Raw genomic sequence first — 15,653 nt, 5'->3', positions numbered from 1 at the left:
TCTCTAGATGTGAACAAGATATACCTACGTCTCTAGAGGATAAGCGTAAATAAGGTTGAATCCTATAGCTCCTCCCAGAAGCAACCCCACCCTTAGCGCGTATATAACATATAGAGGCAGCACTATTAATACTTATATTTACTGACGATAAAGAACTATAGCAACTCTGGGATCAGACCTAAGGATAAGATGAAGTCTATCAGCAGGCCTATGCTGCTGTAAAACAACGAGAAAGAAGCTTCCCCCCAAGCCTTAAGCTAAAGGTTCAGATCGCTAAGTGTGAGATTGATAATAGCAACCAACTACTGTTTAGAGATCAGATTTAGGTACTAGGTAATAAAGATCTAGATAATAACGCAAATATGCTACGCACCTATATCGTTTAAAGCACCTATAACTCAGTGCTTAGTGGCTATCCAGGAAGAGATAACACCCTTACGCTGGTTAGTAGATAGTTCTACTAGCCTAGTCAGTCGCACCTAGTATAGCGTTTCTGCTGTAACTATAATAGTTATAGGCGTAGTTATATCTAGAGGGAATATTATAAGGGACTTCTGAAACCACTACTAATACTACAGTATATATAAAGCAACCTTGCTATAGATTTTATTACTAACCTTCCCCTTACAGATAAAGGCGAGAGATATCTTTAGGTAATTATCAACCAGCTAGGTAAAGGCGTAACCTTCGAGGCGATAGAAAGCATAGAAGCTGAAGCCTGCGCTAAACGATTCCTAAACTGCTACTTCAGGTTTCACAGCATCCCTATGTTAATTATGAGCGACAGAGGGAGCAACTAGATAAGCTGCTTTTAGCGACAGTTCTGCAAGCTTTTGGGAATAGAGCAGCAGCTTAGCACCACCTACCACCTACAGACTGATAGAGGCCTAGAGAGGATAAACCAGGAGATCTAGGCCTACCTATGTAACTACGCCACCTACTCACAGAAGGACTAGGCATATAACCTTCCAGCAGCTCAGCTAGCGCTTTATAGCTGCGATAATAGCGCTATTAGGATGAGTAGCTTCTTCCTAGAGCATGGATACAACCTAGAGCCTATTAAGGTTAAGGAAGCAGGCCTAGCAAGCCCTGAGGGCACCTGTGAGGGCTAAGCACGCAAGTTGGTAACAAGGCTTCAAGATGTGATGGATATGGCCTAATCGACCCTCGCCTCAACATAGTAACGCTATGAGGAGCTGGCTAATAGGAAGCGCCAGCCTACAGAGAGACTAGAAGTAGGCGACAAAGTCTGGCTTCACATAGGGTATTATAGATCCCCTAGGCCTTGCAAGAAACTAGATTAGTTACACTATAAGTATATAGTTATAAAAGTTATCTCACTATATATAGTAGAGCTTAATATACCAGCAGCTATATACCTACGCTTCTATATAGATATCCTGAAGCGCGCAGGTAATAACCCCTTACCTAGTCAAACGTTAGATGATAAGCAGCCGCCACTAATTATAGACGATAAAGGCGAAGAGACCTGGAGTGTAGAGAGTATTAATGCTGCTACCTGGAAGCGTCAAGGGCGCAGGCGACGCCGCGAAGTTCTAGTTAAGTGGGAAGGATATACAGAGAGGACCTAGGAGCCTGTTGAGACGCTCCAGGGGACAGAAGCAATAGAGGCTTACGAACGCCGTTATGGCTCTGCGATAGGGCACGATAGAGACCCAGCCTTAGCGCCGCGGGCGCGCCGCTGGAGGGGAGCGGGGGGGTGATGTCACAGGCTAGAGCCCGGATTGATATCTCCAGCTTCGCCGGAGCAGTTACCAAGATCCAGCTCCGTTGGACCCATTATTCTGCTGCAGTACGCCGCCTAACCCGGCCTGCTTCACCGCTGTTAGGTGCCTACTCTTGTAAAGTCCTTTCTTCCTTCTTCAGCTTAGAATAGTCAATCGACGGCACCTCTACGTTGAACAAGCCTAGGGGCCAGCCCCTTACATAAACAACTTTATTAAATATACCTTATATTTGCTTAATATTGCTATTAGCTTTTATTAGTTATTATTTAAATTCTTTATTATTATTATTATCTTCTTCTAAGTTTTTATTTATTTTATAGTTACTAAGTTTTTAAACTAGGTTATAAGTTATTTATCTAGTAGAGAAGCTTAAAGTAAGTAATTTACTAGAAATATAAGAAGATATTTTATTTATACTATTTAGTAAGTATAAATAGTTAGCTTACTAAATAGAAGTAATTAAAGTGTTATAGTTAGCTATCTAATAATAAGGTCTATTTAATAAAAGCTAGAGATTAATATATAATAATAGTATACTAAGGTTATAGTCTAAGTTATAGGTTATAAGCTTTATTATAAATCAGTTTTTAGAAGCTAAAATAATTAATTTTAAACTTAATAAGTTATTTATAGTAAAAATAAGCTAAAAATATCCTAAAGATAAATATAAAATTAATTACTAAAAAGCTATAGAAATTTTAACTATAAGCTAGGCTTAAGTTTATATTATATATAAACTTAGTTCTAAATATATTCCTTTATATTTTAAATCGTTTTAAATTAGTTTAATTTCTAATAATCGTTTAGTCCCTAAATTATACTAAATTATTTTAATCTAAAATAATCGTTATTTTATCGTTATATAACTTATACTATAGTTCTTCTGTTTCTAAATAAGTCCTTACTGTTCTTATGATCCTGTAGTATAAATGTCCTATTCTAGCCGCTTAATGTTACAACCCGAGAACAAGGATAACAGATAACCAACCCACTTGGACGTTAGGCGGCTAGGACAGGACATTTGTACTGCAGGATTATAGGAATAATAGGGACTCACTTAGAACGGAAGAACTATAGTATAAGTCATATGATAATAAGATAAGAAAATAATTAGTGGAGTATAGGAGGAAACGCTTAGTGATTAGTTAGTCTCACTAACTGATTGCAATCACCTCACATACTTAGGCGATCACTTTAAAAGCAGATAAAGGATACTGTTTAGAACTTATATATAGTATAACCTTAAGCCTAGCTTATAGTCAGACTTCTATAGCCTTTTAGCAATTAACTTAATATTTATCCTTATAGATACTCTCAGCTTATTTACACCACTTATATCAGCTAAATTAATCACTTTAATAAACACCTTAAGCTACCTATAAATTAAACACCTTTATAGATATATTAAACTACTAATAAAAGCAGACTAACTAAGATAAGAAAAACTATTAGTCTGCCTAGAAACCTTAAAATATAACTAAAACTCCCTTAATAAGAAATTTAGAGTGCTAAGATTCTAATTAAGGATAATCTTAAGGTTTAATATGCTAAAACTACTTATAGACTAAACCTCTAATATAAGAGAAGCTACTAGCTCCTCTTTTATAACCTCTTAACCCTTCTAAAGCACTATTCTTTTCTGCTTATATAAATAATCTAACTATACTATAGACTTATCTAACTCAGCCTATATAGTATGCAAAATAGCAGCTTTCTTCCTTAACACCTCCTTTTTAGCCACCTTAATATCTTCTAAATAAGCAGCCTTATTAAGTAAATAATCTACTATAATAAAGTTTAGTAAGGCATAATAAACTAAAAATATTAAGAAAACTTATAAATATAAATAATATTTACTATTATATTATATAACTACCCTAAATAAGTATACTTACTATAAACTTCACTATCAAGGAGAAGCTTATAATACTTCCCTAAAGAATAGTAATAAAAATAAGATATATTAACCATAAAACTAAACTTAGTAATATATAAGTATAGTTATAATAATACAAAATAGAAGTAACATTTAATTTCAATTTTTAAATATAACCTAATATAATATCAGCATTATAATAAAATTAGGAAGCATAATTAATAGATTTTTAACCTAAGACTAATAACCTATTTACATTAGGTCTTAATGATAAGACCTTTAGAGAGGGGACCTAATATTATAACCTGAGAATAAGGATAATAGATAACTAACCTACTTAGACGTTAGTATTACGACCTGTTATGCATGGATAACAGTTGACCGACCCCACTTAGGCGTCAGGCGGCTAGGACAGGATATTTATACTCTGCAGGATCATGGGAACAAGAGGGACTCACTTGGAATGGAAGAACTATGGTATAAGTCACATGATGATAAGAAGGACCAACAAGAGATAAGCGGTCCTAACTTAGGACTAACATAGAGAAAGCAGTCTACACCTAGGGACTGCTTAGAAAGATATTAGTCCTTAGAGTAAGGAAACTACCTTAGACCTATATATAATATAACCTTAAGCCTAGCTTATAGTTAGACTTTAATAGCTCTTTAGTAATTAACTTAGTATTTATCCTTATAGATACTCTCAGCTTACCTTTACTATAAATTAACTTAGTATTCATCCTCATGGATACTCTCAGCTTACCTTCACTGCGAATTACTTATTGAGCCTAAGACTGATCACCTTAGCCTCTGAAGACCGATCTACTACCAGCCTACAACCTACGACCAGACCACAACCCTAGTGTACTGTTATAACGTGTCAATCCCCAGCTTCTGTTAGCAGACCCTACTGTCGGATAGCTGACTGTAACACTTAACGCCTAAGTGGGTCGTTCAGCTGTTACTCCTGTATAATAGGTCGTAATATATTACCTTTATTTAAGCTATAATATAGTAGTTAAAGAGACTAACTTAGGTTAGAGTAGAGGAAAAAGGGTCTTTATATTCCCTTTAGTTATATAAAAATTCACAAAAGAATTCTTCATAAATTGACGAGTGGAGAGATACGCAGCCCCGGACCGCGCAATAAGAAAAAGGTTGGACGGAAGTACGCCTTCTATCAGACGGCAGCAACATAGCCGAACTTTTTCAGAATGGTATGTCTAGATGGAGTTGTGATGCAGGGCGAGTATGGATTCTCCCGGTCTGTGGACGTCGGCTTTTTGCCCGATGATCTCGTTGCCGCACCTGCATACGCGGAGATCGGGGTGATCATTCCCACCGCTGCCTTGTACTCGGACACACACACTCTGTTGCTAGAAGGGACCACTGGCTATCCTATCATACTCGGTCACAGCTTTCAGTTTGAATTTCGCCAACACCCCTTCCTAGGGCTTGTGGGCGCATGTTTGAGGTTCGAGTTCGACAGCAACCACATTTGGACCGCCCCTCTTAGGCTTTCAGAGCTGGGCCAGGCAATGAAGCATGCCCATGGACAGATTCAAATCCATTTCAATGAATTTATCTGCGACTTCCACTCGACCGAGCCCATCATGTTTTCGGGCCCCCCAAACATAAAGATGGTAGACTTCTCTGAAGAGAGCCTTTCCACTTTGAAAAACTCCGTGGATCAGGCTTTCCGTCGCGCTTCCGGCACCCCGAGATTCTTCCTCCCAGAGAATTGGATGTTGGAGAAGTACCAAGTATCGCTTGCTAGCAACTTCTTGTTAAGGGCGCCAGAACATGTACCCGCAATATTTCCAATCTCGAGGTTGGGCGTCAACTTGGGGCTTGTTCCTCTCGCACTCGATGGGAAATACTGGACAGAGGTAGATCTCGACGACGTCGAAGAAATGCTTGAAAGGTTTTACTTTTGGGACGTAGCTGCGAAGCCTCTAAGGCCAGGGTGGAAACGATTCAGATGGTGCGACCAGAATGAAGACCTCGTGAAAAATCACCGACACGAAGGATTCGGTGAACCGCCCAACGGATCTCAGTCAACTGAGGAACTTCTGATCGAAGGCTGCAGAACTGCACTTTACACTTGCCTTAACTTACTCCGGTCACCGTTCAACACGAAGCTTGAGTTTGCGAGGGTCCCTTATTTTAGTGTGCAACTCCGGGAGCTTGCTCTAGCTCAGCTGAAGGAGGTGGACGAGTGGCTTGACACCAGTTACAAGAACCGCCAGGGCTATGAGATCGTCAATGCCCATGCCAGTCTTATTGGCACGACAACAATGTTGCTTTTGGAAGCTGCGGAAGCTACACGCAATGGGATCTTTCAGAACCCAGCGAAAGCGAGAGATCCCGACCTATTGCCACACTCCAACCAAACAACTTTTCGGAATGCCGCGGAAACTGGATCGAAACAAAAATCAACAATCACCACTTTGGAATCTTACGGCGATACTCTGGTGTCCATTCGCCAACTTCTAGACCAATTCAGCTACATTAAGGCACATTTCGGCTTGGAGGGGTCACATTCTAGCTTACGACAGTCCGTGGAACAAGGACTTGCTCCGGTGGTTTCGAAAAGAGGCGGATCACTATCCTGCCTTAATGAAAGACCCAGCAGACAATATGACAAGACAGGAACTCGACGACTATCTTGTGGGCCTTCACGGCCAGTATGAAGCCCTGTCAGGTTCAGGATACAACAAGCCAGAAAAGTATTCCAACACTCATCAGGCTTTAGATAGGCTTGGTGAAATTGTGATATATCACTCAGAAAAAGAAAACAACTGGCCATTGTGGGATCGTCACAGTATATACAAGCTGGACGACGAAGGAAGAGAACTCGACGATGTGATTATTTATCGTTATCTCCTTGTTGCTCTTCTTTTCCGAACCGCGGTAGATAGTACCGAGATACTCAAGTCAAGCCTGTGGGGGCAGGTTGTACCTATTTTATAAGGGGAGGTGTATACAAGGATCGAAGAATAATGGATGGGGTTCTCTGTGCCACAATTCATAATTGCCGACAACGCTTTGCTATGCCCTATATTCTCATGTCATTCACTGGCAAAAAGTGACCGCCTAATTTTCCTGTGTCTGCGCGGCTATATTTCCTGTGCACTTGGTTACTTTTATCAAAAGCGATAGTAGCGATGGCGATAATGAGGACGGGGACGAGGACGAGGACGACTACAACGATAGCGACGATAATAGTAGAAGTAACGATAACGACGACAACGACGACGACGGTAGTAAATTAATTAGAGTACAGTCACAGGAAAAGCAGCCGCTCTAGCACAAGACAAATAGGCGGTCGCGGCAAAAATAGCGGGCTCTTCCTCAATCTGTGCCTATGATAGGGTTTCAAGAGGCAGTAACCTTTACTCACCTTGAAATCTTTTAACCCAACTCTGTATTCCTTGACGCTGATAATCCCGTCCCAATCCAAACACTTCTAGATTGCTTCAATTCGACGTACATCAGGTATGGAGACGTCGCTGAGATTATCGGTAACCCAGTGAATGTTTCCAGTGCAACATTGCACAGGAGAGCCGTTGGGATGTTTTTGCGTGGTTGAGGGATCTCGTCCGTGAGATGGACCACGGCGTCGAGGCATGAAAACGCCCAATTTGTCGGGCTGAGGCCTATCAGGAACGCCACCCCGTTGGGACACCGAGAAACGTAGTAGATCTCAGCAAAGAAGTTGTGAGCTGTCTGCTTCTCGGATCTCCCAGCTAGAAGGGCTACGAAGACGGCGAAGACCATTGAGCATGTGTACAGCAGGAGCGTCTTGCTAACCCAAGGTGGCAAGCGTTCGAAAAGGTTAAAACTGGACGCGAGGATGTCTATGTACTGAAAGCCATAAAGCCCATCCATGGATGATATACGAACCCTGGATTTGCTATTGCGACCATGCTGAAGATACTGAGGGTGACCACCAGGCAGACGGAAGCTGAGACGCAGACTGCGCTGGCCCAAGTGATGACTCCAGTCAGGTATGACAGAGGACGTCGGATTGGCCTGCGGGGTAAGGCAAGGCGGAGCGAGTTCGCCGAGGCTGATGACCACAGCAAAGCCAACAATCGTCATGAGAATGAAACCGTAGAAGACGGGCGCTCCATCAAAGTTGATCTCTGTCGATAGCCCGACGGTGATTGATCCAAGATCAATGCTCTTCGTTCTAAAGCATTATACGAGTTTGAATATATGACGTCCTGATCCCTGAAAAAGGTTCGAGAGCCGTTCCAAGGCAGTCTTTTCCCCGTTGCCTGCTCCAGCACGAATTTCACGAACATCACGCTGGTGTCTGGTAGCCCAGCTCCTCATGCTAGGCTCTGAGTTTGTATGCTCTGCCGAGGTTGCAAAGCCCTGAGAGAACCCACGCTCAACGAAACGCACGTACCCAATCCGCTCATACTCAGCCTCGCCAGTCATCGATGAACCTTTCTCCCGAATGATGAGACACGCCATCTCAGGACAATTACCGGTCTTCAAGCCGAAGTCCGTGATACGGATGATCTGAACAGGCGTCGACCATGGTCCTGGTGTGTTGGTAATCGGTGTATCCAACTGAAATCCCCGAGTATGTGTGTCACCTTGAGCCACCCACATGTCTCCAGTTACAAGCCAAATCGGACTGCATCCGTATTCAACGAAGACTCCAGGCCACTTAACAAGAGTTCCATGGAGAGCGTAGGTCGACAGCAAGAGATGCGCGGAGCTAAGCTCTCCAGTAGGATCAATACCAGCAGGAACACACACAGCTTCCAAGACCTCTGCAACAGGGGCATAATCTTCAGTCCCTGTTTTGCCCAGAGAGAACCAACTTCCTTTCCCAGAGTTTAGACAATCGGAGTCTGAGTCAAAACGGAGAAGTTCTTGGTGTTCATGTTCGAGAGAAGCCCATGACCAGGTGGGTGCTCTCCACTCATCGGGCCTCCGTCCAGGCTTGTATACAAGCCAGAGCAGATCCAGATGAATGGAATCTCTCCAAAGTCCAGCGAAGTATTGGTCTTGATATTGTGAGTTCCACATCTTGGCAATGCCAGCGAGAGCAGGGAACCTGTCCTTTGAAAAGGTCAAGTTAAGTTGTGCGTATTGTTTCACCGCCTGTCTCCAAGCCTTCACACTTTGACCCCATTGAGGCGATTGAAGGAGCGAGCTCGAAAACTTGCTGTAATCAGTTTTCATGTCGGTGGTGTCGCTGGTCACTTCTGCAAGCTCTCGGCGTTTCCCTTTGAACTTCCCGTTCAACTCTGCTAAGCTGCCGGCAAAATGAATCTTGTCGGGCAAGACGCTCGCCCCAGACGAAATTTGGCCGCACTCGCAGTTTCTCGCTGAATTGCACTCCCAATTGACCTCCGCGCCGGCAAAGTGCACGACTCTCGCGGAAAGTAGCCGTTCTTGATACACCCAAGCCCGTCGAGAAATGGGAAAGAAGTCGAAGAAGCCATCTATGTGAAGGAGATCAGAGCAGACTTGTAGCGGGAAATCCGTGTCATCAACATCATTGACAAGCGAAAGCTGTTGGGCCTGGTACTTTGGGTCTGGAGACGAGGTGTAGAGCCCCCGACTAGAGTCGGTCGCCTTAGAAGCTGCCAATGTCACGTAGGCATGCTGGTAGACGTTTGCCATCTGAGCTGCTTCTTTTTGCCAGTCCAGGGAGTCATCTTGAATGATGCAGAGGGAGTCGATCCATATGTATTGCAGACCGAGCCTGCGGGTGAAGTCGATGGCGTCTTGGAACGTCCGCGGAAGTGTTGACCAGGGAATTCCACTCTTGAACTGGGAGAAGTTGTCTTTGAGCGTGCGCACCAAAGGCCGTTTGCCCCACGGATGACTCAAGCATGCATATACCCCCGTGGACTGTCCTGTCTCTTGTAGGCGTATGTCGTCTTCCCCCGATCCAACGTCAATGACCCGTGTCGGCAACCTGGCGATTTCGGCATTACTGCAAAGAGGATGGGTGGACGTGCACTCATTGATCCAGTCCGTGATCGTCTGTAGTGTCTCTTCCGAGGCTGTATTGCGAAGGATGGGCTTCACGTCGCCCGAGGGCCCTTTGCCACGCCACAAGTTGGGGAACCTTCGCAAACGAAGAGCCAGATCGCCGTCTGCCAGAAGTATTAGTAGGTAGTCACCCGTGATGGAACAGCTCTTATGCGACGCGAGTAATGAACCTACCATCGGGGACACAAAAGTAAATCGAGTTTCCCCCATCATCGCGGATGGCCTCCGGCGTACGTGGATAGGGAACCGTCCATTTCAGGGACCGGCCCTCAATCAAATAGTCGCCGTAGAGCTTCCAAACAGCTTCGTAAAGGAGGGTGCAGAATGGGCAGCCATTTTCCATCTCTTGTCTCCACAGATCTTCATTCTCCAGGCTCATTTTGCAGCCACGATGCCAGCCCTGACCAGCGTCATTTTTGACCCGCTCACACCATTCCAACAGCGCACTCAGTAGAATCGGTTTGAACGCGAGGGGACTAGCTTCTAGAAGGCGTCGAGACGGAGCTTGTTGATTCTCGACAGATGAAACGATTGAGCCCATGATGGCAACTAAGAACTCACAGAGATTTTGGCTCAAGTTTACAGGCCGTGACGTTGATTGCGATGTCAGGTGTTGCTCCCTCCCCTTTCACCTAGTGCGGCTGAAAGCCCGAGTCTTGCCTGACCAATCGGTTATCGGAACCATTTTCGTACTCCAGCAAATCAGCCGCTTCTTTCGCTCAGCTGGGTCTTGGCTCTCATGACATGCAGATGGCATCTGTCCAATGAAGACAAGTCAATTTAACTGGGATGGGGTGGATCATCAGCACAATAGAGAATGTGTAGCTGGGATGACAGCTGGGCCCCTCAAACAATACGGACCTTGAATATGGTGCAAATCCAACCGTCTGACGAAACTGGCAAATTGCTGGTGCCAGGTAATTCAGTATGAACTGCGAAAATGGTAGGAGAATTATTCGAGACCACGACGATGATGGAGATTGGTGCCGTGTGCCGACATTTAAATGCGCCTACTCGAATAGCCAAGAATAAAACATCGAGACGTTCGGATGCGCGACTTCAGACGAACACCAGAATACCTTACTTTGGTCTGAAAGCTGGCCGGGGGTATATTTAGTAATACCTTCACATGAAAACATGATTTTAATATCTAAACAGTCACCGGAAGCAATTAGAGTCTTATTTGTGAAGAAGAAAAGTTAGCGGGCTACAGGCTTCAATATATCCCATGCCAGCTGCCCCTTAAGATCAATAATCAACTTGATGTTGTTAAAACAGGGAAACCATGAATCGTGTAATATTGTCCAACCCTGCAACACCATATGCCGTCCCAACTAACTCAAGCATCCAGGACCCCGTGCCCCTCACCGAGACCGAGGAACCCGGCATCAGCATTGCAGCGGCGATGTAACGCTGACATGACATCCCCTCTCTCCACGGGTATCTTACTGCATCTCTCCGTCTTTAAACGGCAAGAACACCACTCTCAGGCCGCCTGAAAGCCTGGATTACCCCAACCGACTGGGCCCGTGCCTTGCTCCCGCATGCAAGGAACACGAGGCCATGGATCTCGCCCCGGGGCCGGACACGCGGAGAACCTGCAAATTAAACTAGACGACAAAAGCAACGCTCGAGGGCCATTGGGCTTGACGTTGTATCCAGGTGCTGTCCGGCACGTTGCCGCTTCGTTAAAAAATGCGGGACCTTAGATCTGCTTTAAGGCTGCTTCCCGCGCTGCTTCTTTTGCTCTTGGCTGTTTATTTGCTTCTCGATACCGACAGGGTTGAAGTTGAGATGAAGTCTTCCGGGTTCTTTGCGCTTTCGCTGGCGTCGCTGCCTTTGTGCTCTGGCGCGCCGTCATTTGGGAGGGATGAAGACGCTGCGGCGACGTTCCTTTCTGGGCTGATTGCATCGACACAAGCCATCGAGAAACGGTCTCCGAACGTCTCGTGTCAGCAGAGTGCCCTTGCGGTGGACCTTGGGTATGCCAAGTATGAAGGCTACAGCAATGCGACAAGTGGGCTGAACATCTGGAAAGGGCAAGTTCACTTTCTGTAATCAGGGTGAGCTATGGCTGACCATTTTCAGCATCCGGTACGCAGCGCCGCCGACAGGCGCCCTTCGCTGGCAACCTCCTCAACCACCGTCTCCCGAAATCTCCAATGGGACAACACCGGCGACTGAATTCGGTCCTTTTTGCCCGCAGAACTACCCCGCCGTCCCAGGGGCACCGTTTATCCCCGGCTCCGAAGACTGCCTTTTCCTGAACGTCTATGCGCCGGCTGGAGCTAAAGACCTGCCGGTGATGGTCTGGATTCATGGCGGCGGATACGGCTTTGGTGATGGACGGCAAGATATGTCGGAGATCCTCAACGCAAACGATAACGACTTCGTGGTGGTGTCCATCCAATATCGCGTAAGCTTTTCAGCCATTGCGTCGCGAAGTTACCGCGCAAGACTAACCACCAGTAGCTCGGTGCTTTTGGATACCTCTCTTCTGCTGATGTTAAGTCTCGAGGCGTGGTTAACGCAGGATTGCTAGACCAGGCGTTCGCTCTTGCTTGGGTCCAGAAGCACGCCTGCAAATTTGGCGGAGATCGCAAAAGGGTCACGATTACCGGCGAGTCGGCTGGAGCAGGTTCGGTGATGTATCATGCGCTGGCAGCGGACGGCAGCCTTGGATCGTTATTCTTCACGAATGTGAGTGATCAGGTCAGTGATATTTTGGGTTTGATTGCTGACTTACGGACCAGGGCATTGCGGCTTCACCGTATCTTCCGTTTCAGTATGGGTTCGACGCCGACTTTCCGACTCAGAGGTACCGATCTTTCGCTGAGAAGGCGGGCTGCTCCTCGGAAGTGGACGTTCTCGAATGCCTCCGAGGAAAGGATGGCATGGTCCTTCAAGAGGCTAGTGCAAACACCACTGCCGAGCAGACTTATGGCCGATGGTATGTCTCTTGATACTGGCTTAACTGATTTCATTTGCTAATTGAGATATCTAGGGCTTTCTCCCCGGTTACTGATGGAGTATACATCAAGAGCCTGGCCAGTGAGCAGTTGACACAGAAGAAAGTCAACGGTGAACGCCTTCTTGTCGGGGTAAGTTGATCCGTGGTTATTGTGTGATCACGACTGACATTAGAGCAATAGAACAACGCCAATGAAGGCCCTCTCTTCGTACCTCCCAAAATTGCCAGCAACACTGATCTCACAGCTTGGCTCAAACTTTCGTTTCCCAACCTTTCAGGGGCACACATCGACGAGATCGTAGCAAAGAATCCGACAAAGACCGGAGCAAATGATACCCGCTTCGAAACGAATGGACTGACGGGCCTCACAGCTCTTGACATCAGCCAAGCCGGGGCGGGACCACTGCAGCAAGCGATAGTAAGTTCGCTTCGTATCCCATCGGAAGCAATGCGCTGACGTGAGCCTCAGAACATTTACGCCGAGCAAACGTTCGTATGCCCGAGCTACTGGCTCTCCTCCGCCTTCACAGGCCCCAAGTCTGCCTGGCACTACCAATACTCCGTCCCCTTTGCCTGGCACACCTCTGACGTCCCCGCATACTTTGGGCCGGCGACCCCGAACCAAGGATCGGAGTTCGTTCTCGCGTTCCGGAAGATTTGGGGCAACTTCGTTACAAAGACTGACCCGTCCATCAGCAACGAAGAAGCGAACGGTGCGTCGAGCGCTGATTCAGCTGAGAAAAATGGGGCGAGCGAGTGGCCCGTTTGGATGGAGACGGAGCCCAAACAGCTGAATCTCAACCAGACGGGCGGCGTACCGTATCAGTTCACCACCCAGTGGGGTGTAACCGTGACGCAGTTCCAGGCACCTGTGCAGGTGAATGCAATTGCTGTCGTGCCTGCAGATTCATGGGAGGGCGGACGCGGAGCCAGATGCGACTTCTGGAAGACGTTGGCTCCGAGCATCCCGGCGTAGTCGGGGCGGCGGTCTGCTTCGATTAGAGAGACATCAGAAACTTTTGCTGATGTCCCAAGAGCTCTTTCACTTCACCCTCCGTATAAAGTTTACAAAACATTAAGTGACAAGGGACTTGATGACGCTCGCGATAGGCGGTATTGACGTAAACAAAACGGTGATGGTGCCAAACAAGCTCATGGACAGGCTCGACAGCGCAGCCGCGCGAGGGTCGGTACGGAGGAGCAAGGCCGTAGCAATGGCCGATGAATTGGCGCCGAGCGTGACTCCGCGCGTAATGTAGTCATCTGTTTGAACGTTAGTCCTTTCATCCACCCACGGAAACCGGACTTCTGACCTTCGGGAATTTTGAACCATCCCAGCATCCGCTGTCCAACAAGCACGCCGACAATGCCGCTCATAATGGCAATCGCAGCTACCGTGTTCGAGTCACCTCCCAGATTCTCCGTCGCAGGAAGGGCGAGGGCGAGCGTCAAGCTGCGAGATGCAAACGCTAGGGATCTCTCTGCGCTGATCCCGATGGCGTAGCAGATCTTGGGGTACGAGAACAGACAGCCAATGGACATTACGATATTGGGCAGGACGATCGCGACGAAGTGCTGCTTCAGCTCGCGGCGGTATTGGTACATAGGCAACGCAAGTGACACGATGCTCGCATCGAGGACGGTGCTGAACATATCTCCAGCGCCCGGGAGACGGCCAGAGTGAGTATGGAGCCACAGGTACGTGTAATTCGCGCCTGTTCGGAAGGATTGTAAGGTTGTCGGCAGTGTGTCACCACGGATCGCCGCCAAAGCCCAGATGCTGAGGACGGAGAAGAGCGAGGAGACGAGCACGGGGTGGAGGTACTGGCGCCAGTTTGCTGGGATCGAGGCGGCGGCCATATAGATCAGGATAATGAGGCTCAGGTGAAGAGGCATGCCGTATCCTGTTGCGTAGTATACTGGGAAGCCGACGAAAAGGAAGATGGCGGCGTAGATGGTGACGTCGAGATGAGCGCAGATCCAGGCCGCCCAGAGCTGGGCACGTGGCATTGGCAGCGGGACTTGGGGAGGGAGGGACGTGTTTTGGATTGTCAGCGCCTCATCTTCGTTGTCGGAAGCTCGAAGAGGGCTGTTCGTCGCCGGAAGGAAGTTGTGAGTCGCGTTTTGAGAGGTGGGCGGCGGCGCGATGGTGTTGAGGGATAGAGAGGACGGCGCGGCGGAGATGGTTCGCGATCCTGGGGTCGAATCGGTGCGCGGAGGAGTGTCCGCGAGCGGGATCTCATCGGTCTTGTTGCCCATCTCTTCGGCGCGTTCGGTGAGAGCGCGTTTCGAAGAGCCGAGGAGGAGTTGGAGGCCGCGGGTGAGGTAGGCGGCGAGGGCCATCATGATGACGAAGCCGATGACTGGAGGGCGTTAGGAGCTTCTTTTGCGAGGGAGGTGGGTTCCTCACTGAAGACGGCGATAATTTTCATGACTTCAATGATTCCAATAGAAGGACTTAGAGGGAGCATGATGAAGGAGGGGGTGAAGAAGACGTTGATCCATCGGAGGGACCAACCAGCCTGCCGGAGTTAGTTGCGGCGGTGACACTGAGTAGTGAGATGCTTACCGGCACGTCAATGACCGTGACAATGGCCTTCGTTTTGTGGTTTCCAAGAACCAATTCCGACAGGAGCAAGCCGAAGAACAGCAAAATGAGACATGCGACGGAAGCTGGGAACGAGATGCCGACAGTCTGGAAGATGACGCTAACGCCGAAGCATGCGGCGAGCATGGCCATGATGCCGAAGGGGACGTAGAGCCATGATATGAGCAGTTTCGGAGCAGATTGAAATGTAGCCTATCGATAGTGTCAAAAACCCGCGATTTGAAGTCGTTTGACGCAATTGGTACACGAACCAGCTTTATCGCCTCAAATGCGTCCACAGAGCTGATGAGCCATTGAGGCCCGGCGATAGGGCGGTTGCTCGCGGTCGTCATGGTCGCTTTTGAGGGCTCAAATGCATCACAGGCTGCGGCTTGCCTTGAATATGAGATGATCAGGCACGCAATTGATGTATCAGTGGCTCATACT

At 47.3% G+C, this 15,653-nt stretch overlaps 3 protein-coding genes across 3 annotated transcripts; 1 reads left to right on the top strand and 2 right to left on the bottom strand.

Annotated features, from left to right (window-relative positions):
* Positions 1–7,038: 7,038 nt before the first annotated feature.
* swnT-1 (Swainsonine transporter swnT) lies at positions 7,039–10,027 on the bottom strand (the record flags this gene model as incomplete). Its single annotated transcript, XM_037325595.1, has 3 exons — positions 7,039–7,819; positions 8,042–9,752; positions 9,823–10,027. The coding sequence occupies 3 exons, from the start codon at positions 10,025–10,027 to the stop codon at positions 7,039–7,041; spliced, it is 2,697 nt and encodes an 898-aa protein (XP_037175173.1).
* A 1,415-nt stretch (positions 10,028–11,442) lies between these two features.
* Positions 11,443–13,595, top strand: LIP4-0 (Lipase 4; the record flags this gene model as incomplete). The annotated part of the gene is made up of 7 exons (XM_037325594.1): positions 11,443–11,639; positions 11,737–12,064; positions 12,121–12,348; positions 12,402–12,598; positions 12,653–12,749; positions 12,801–13,037; positions 13,089–13,595. 7 exons carry the CDS (start codon positions 11,443–11,445, stop codon positions 13,593–13,595), a joined length of 1,791 nt encoding a protein of 596 aa, XP_037175224.1.
* Positions 13,596–13,694: 99 nt separating this feature from the next.
* Positions 13,695–15,559, bottom strand: CGCA056_v010346 (Plastidal glycolate/glycerate translocator 1; the record flags this gene model as incomplete). Its single annotated transcript, XM_037325593.1, has 5 exons — positions 13,695–13,882; positions 13,933–14,982; positions 15,030–15,141; positions 15,189–15,419; positions 15,479–15,559. The coding sequence occupies 5 exons, from the start codon at positions 15,557–15,559 to the stop codon at positions 13,695–13,697; spliced, it is 1,662 nt and encodes a 553-aa protein (XP_037175225.1).
* Between the last annotated feature and the right edge of the window lie 94 nt (positions 15,560–15,653).

The sequence above is a fragment of the Colletotrichum aenigma genome (assembly GCF_013390185.1).
Source record: "Colletotrichum aenigma strain Cg56 chromosome Unknown KSG_Cg56_contig07, whole genome shotgun sequence".
In the NCBI taxonomy this organism is placed as follows: domain Eukaryota; kingdom Fungi; phylum Ascomycota; class Sordariomycetes; order Glomerellales; family Glomerellaceae; genus Colletotrichum; species Colletotrichum aenigma.
This window is presented reverse-complemented; position numbering and strand designations above follow the sequence as displayed.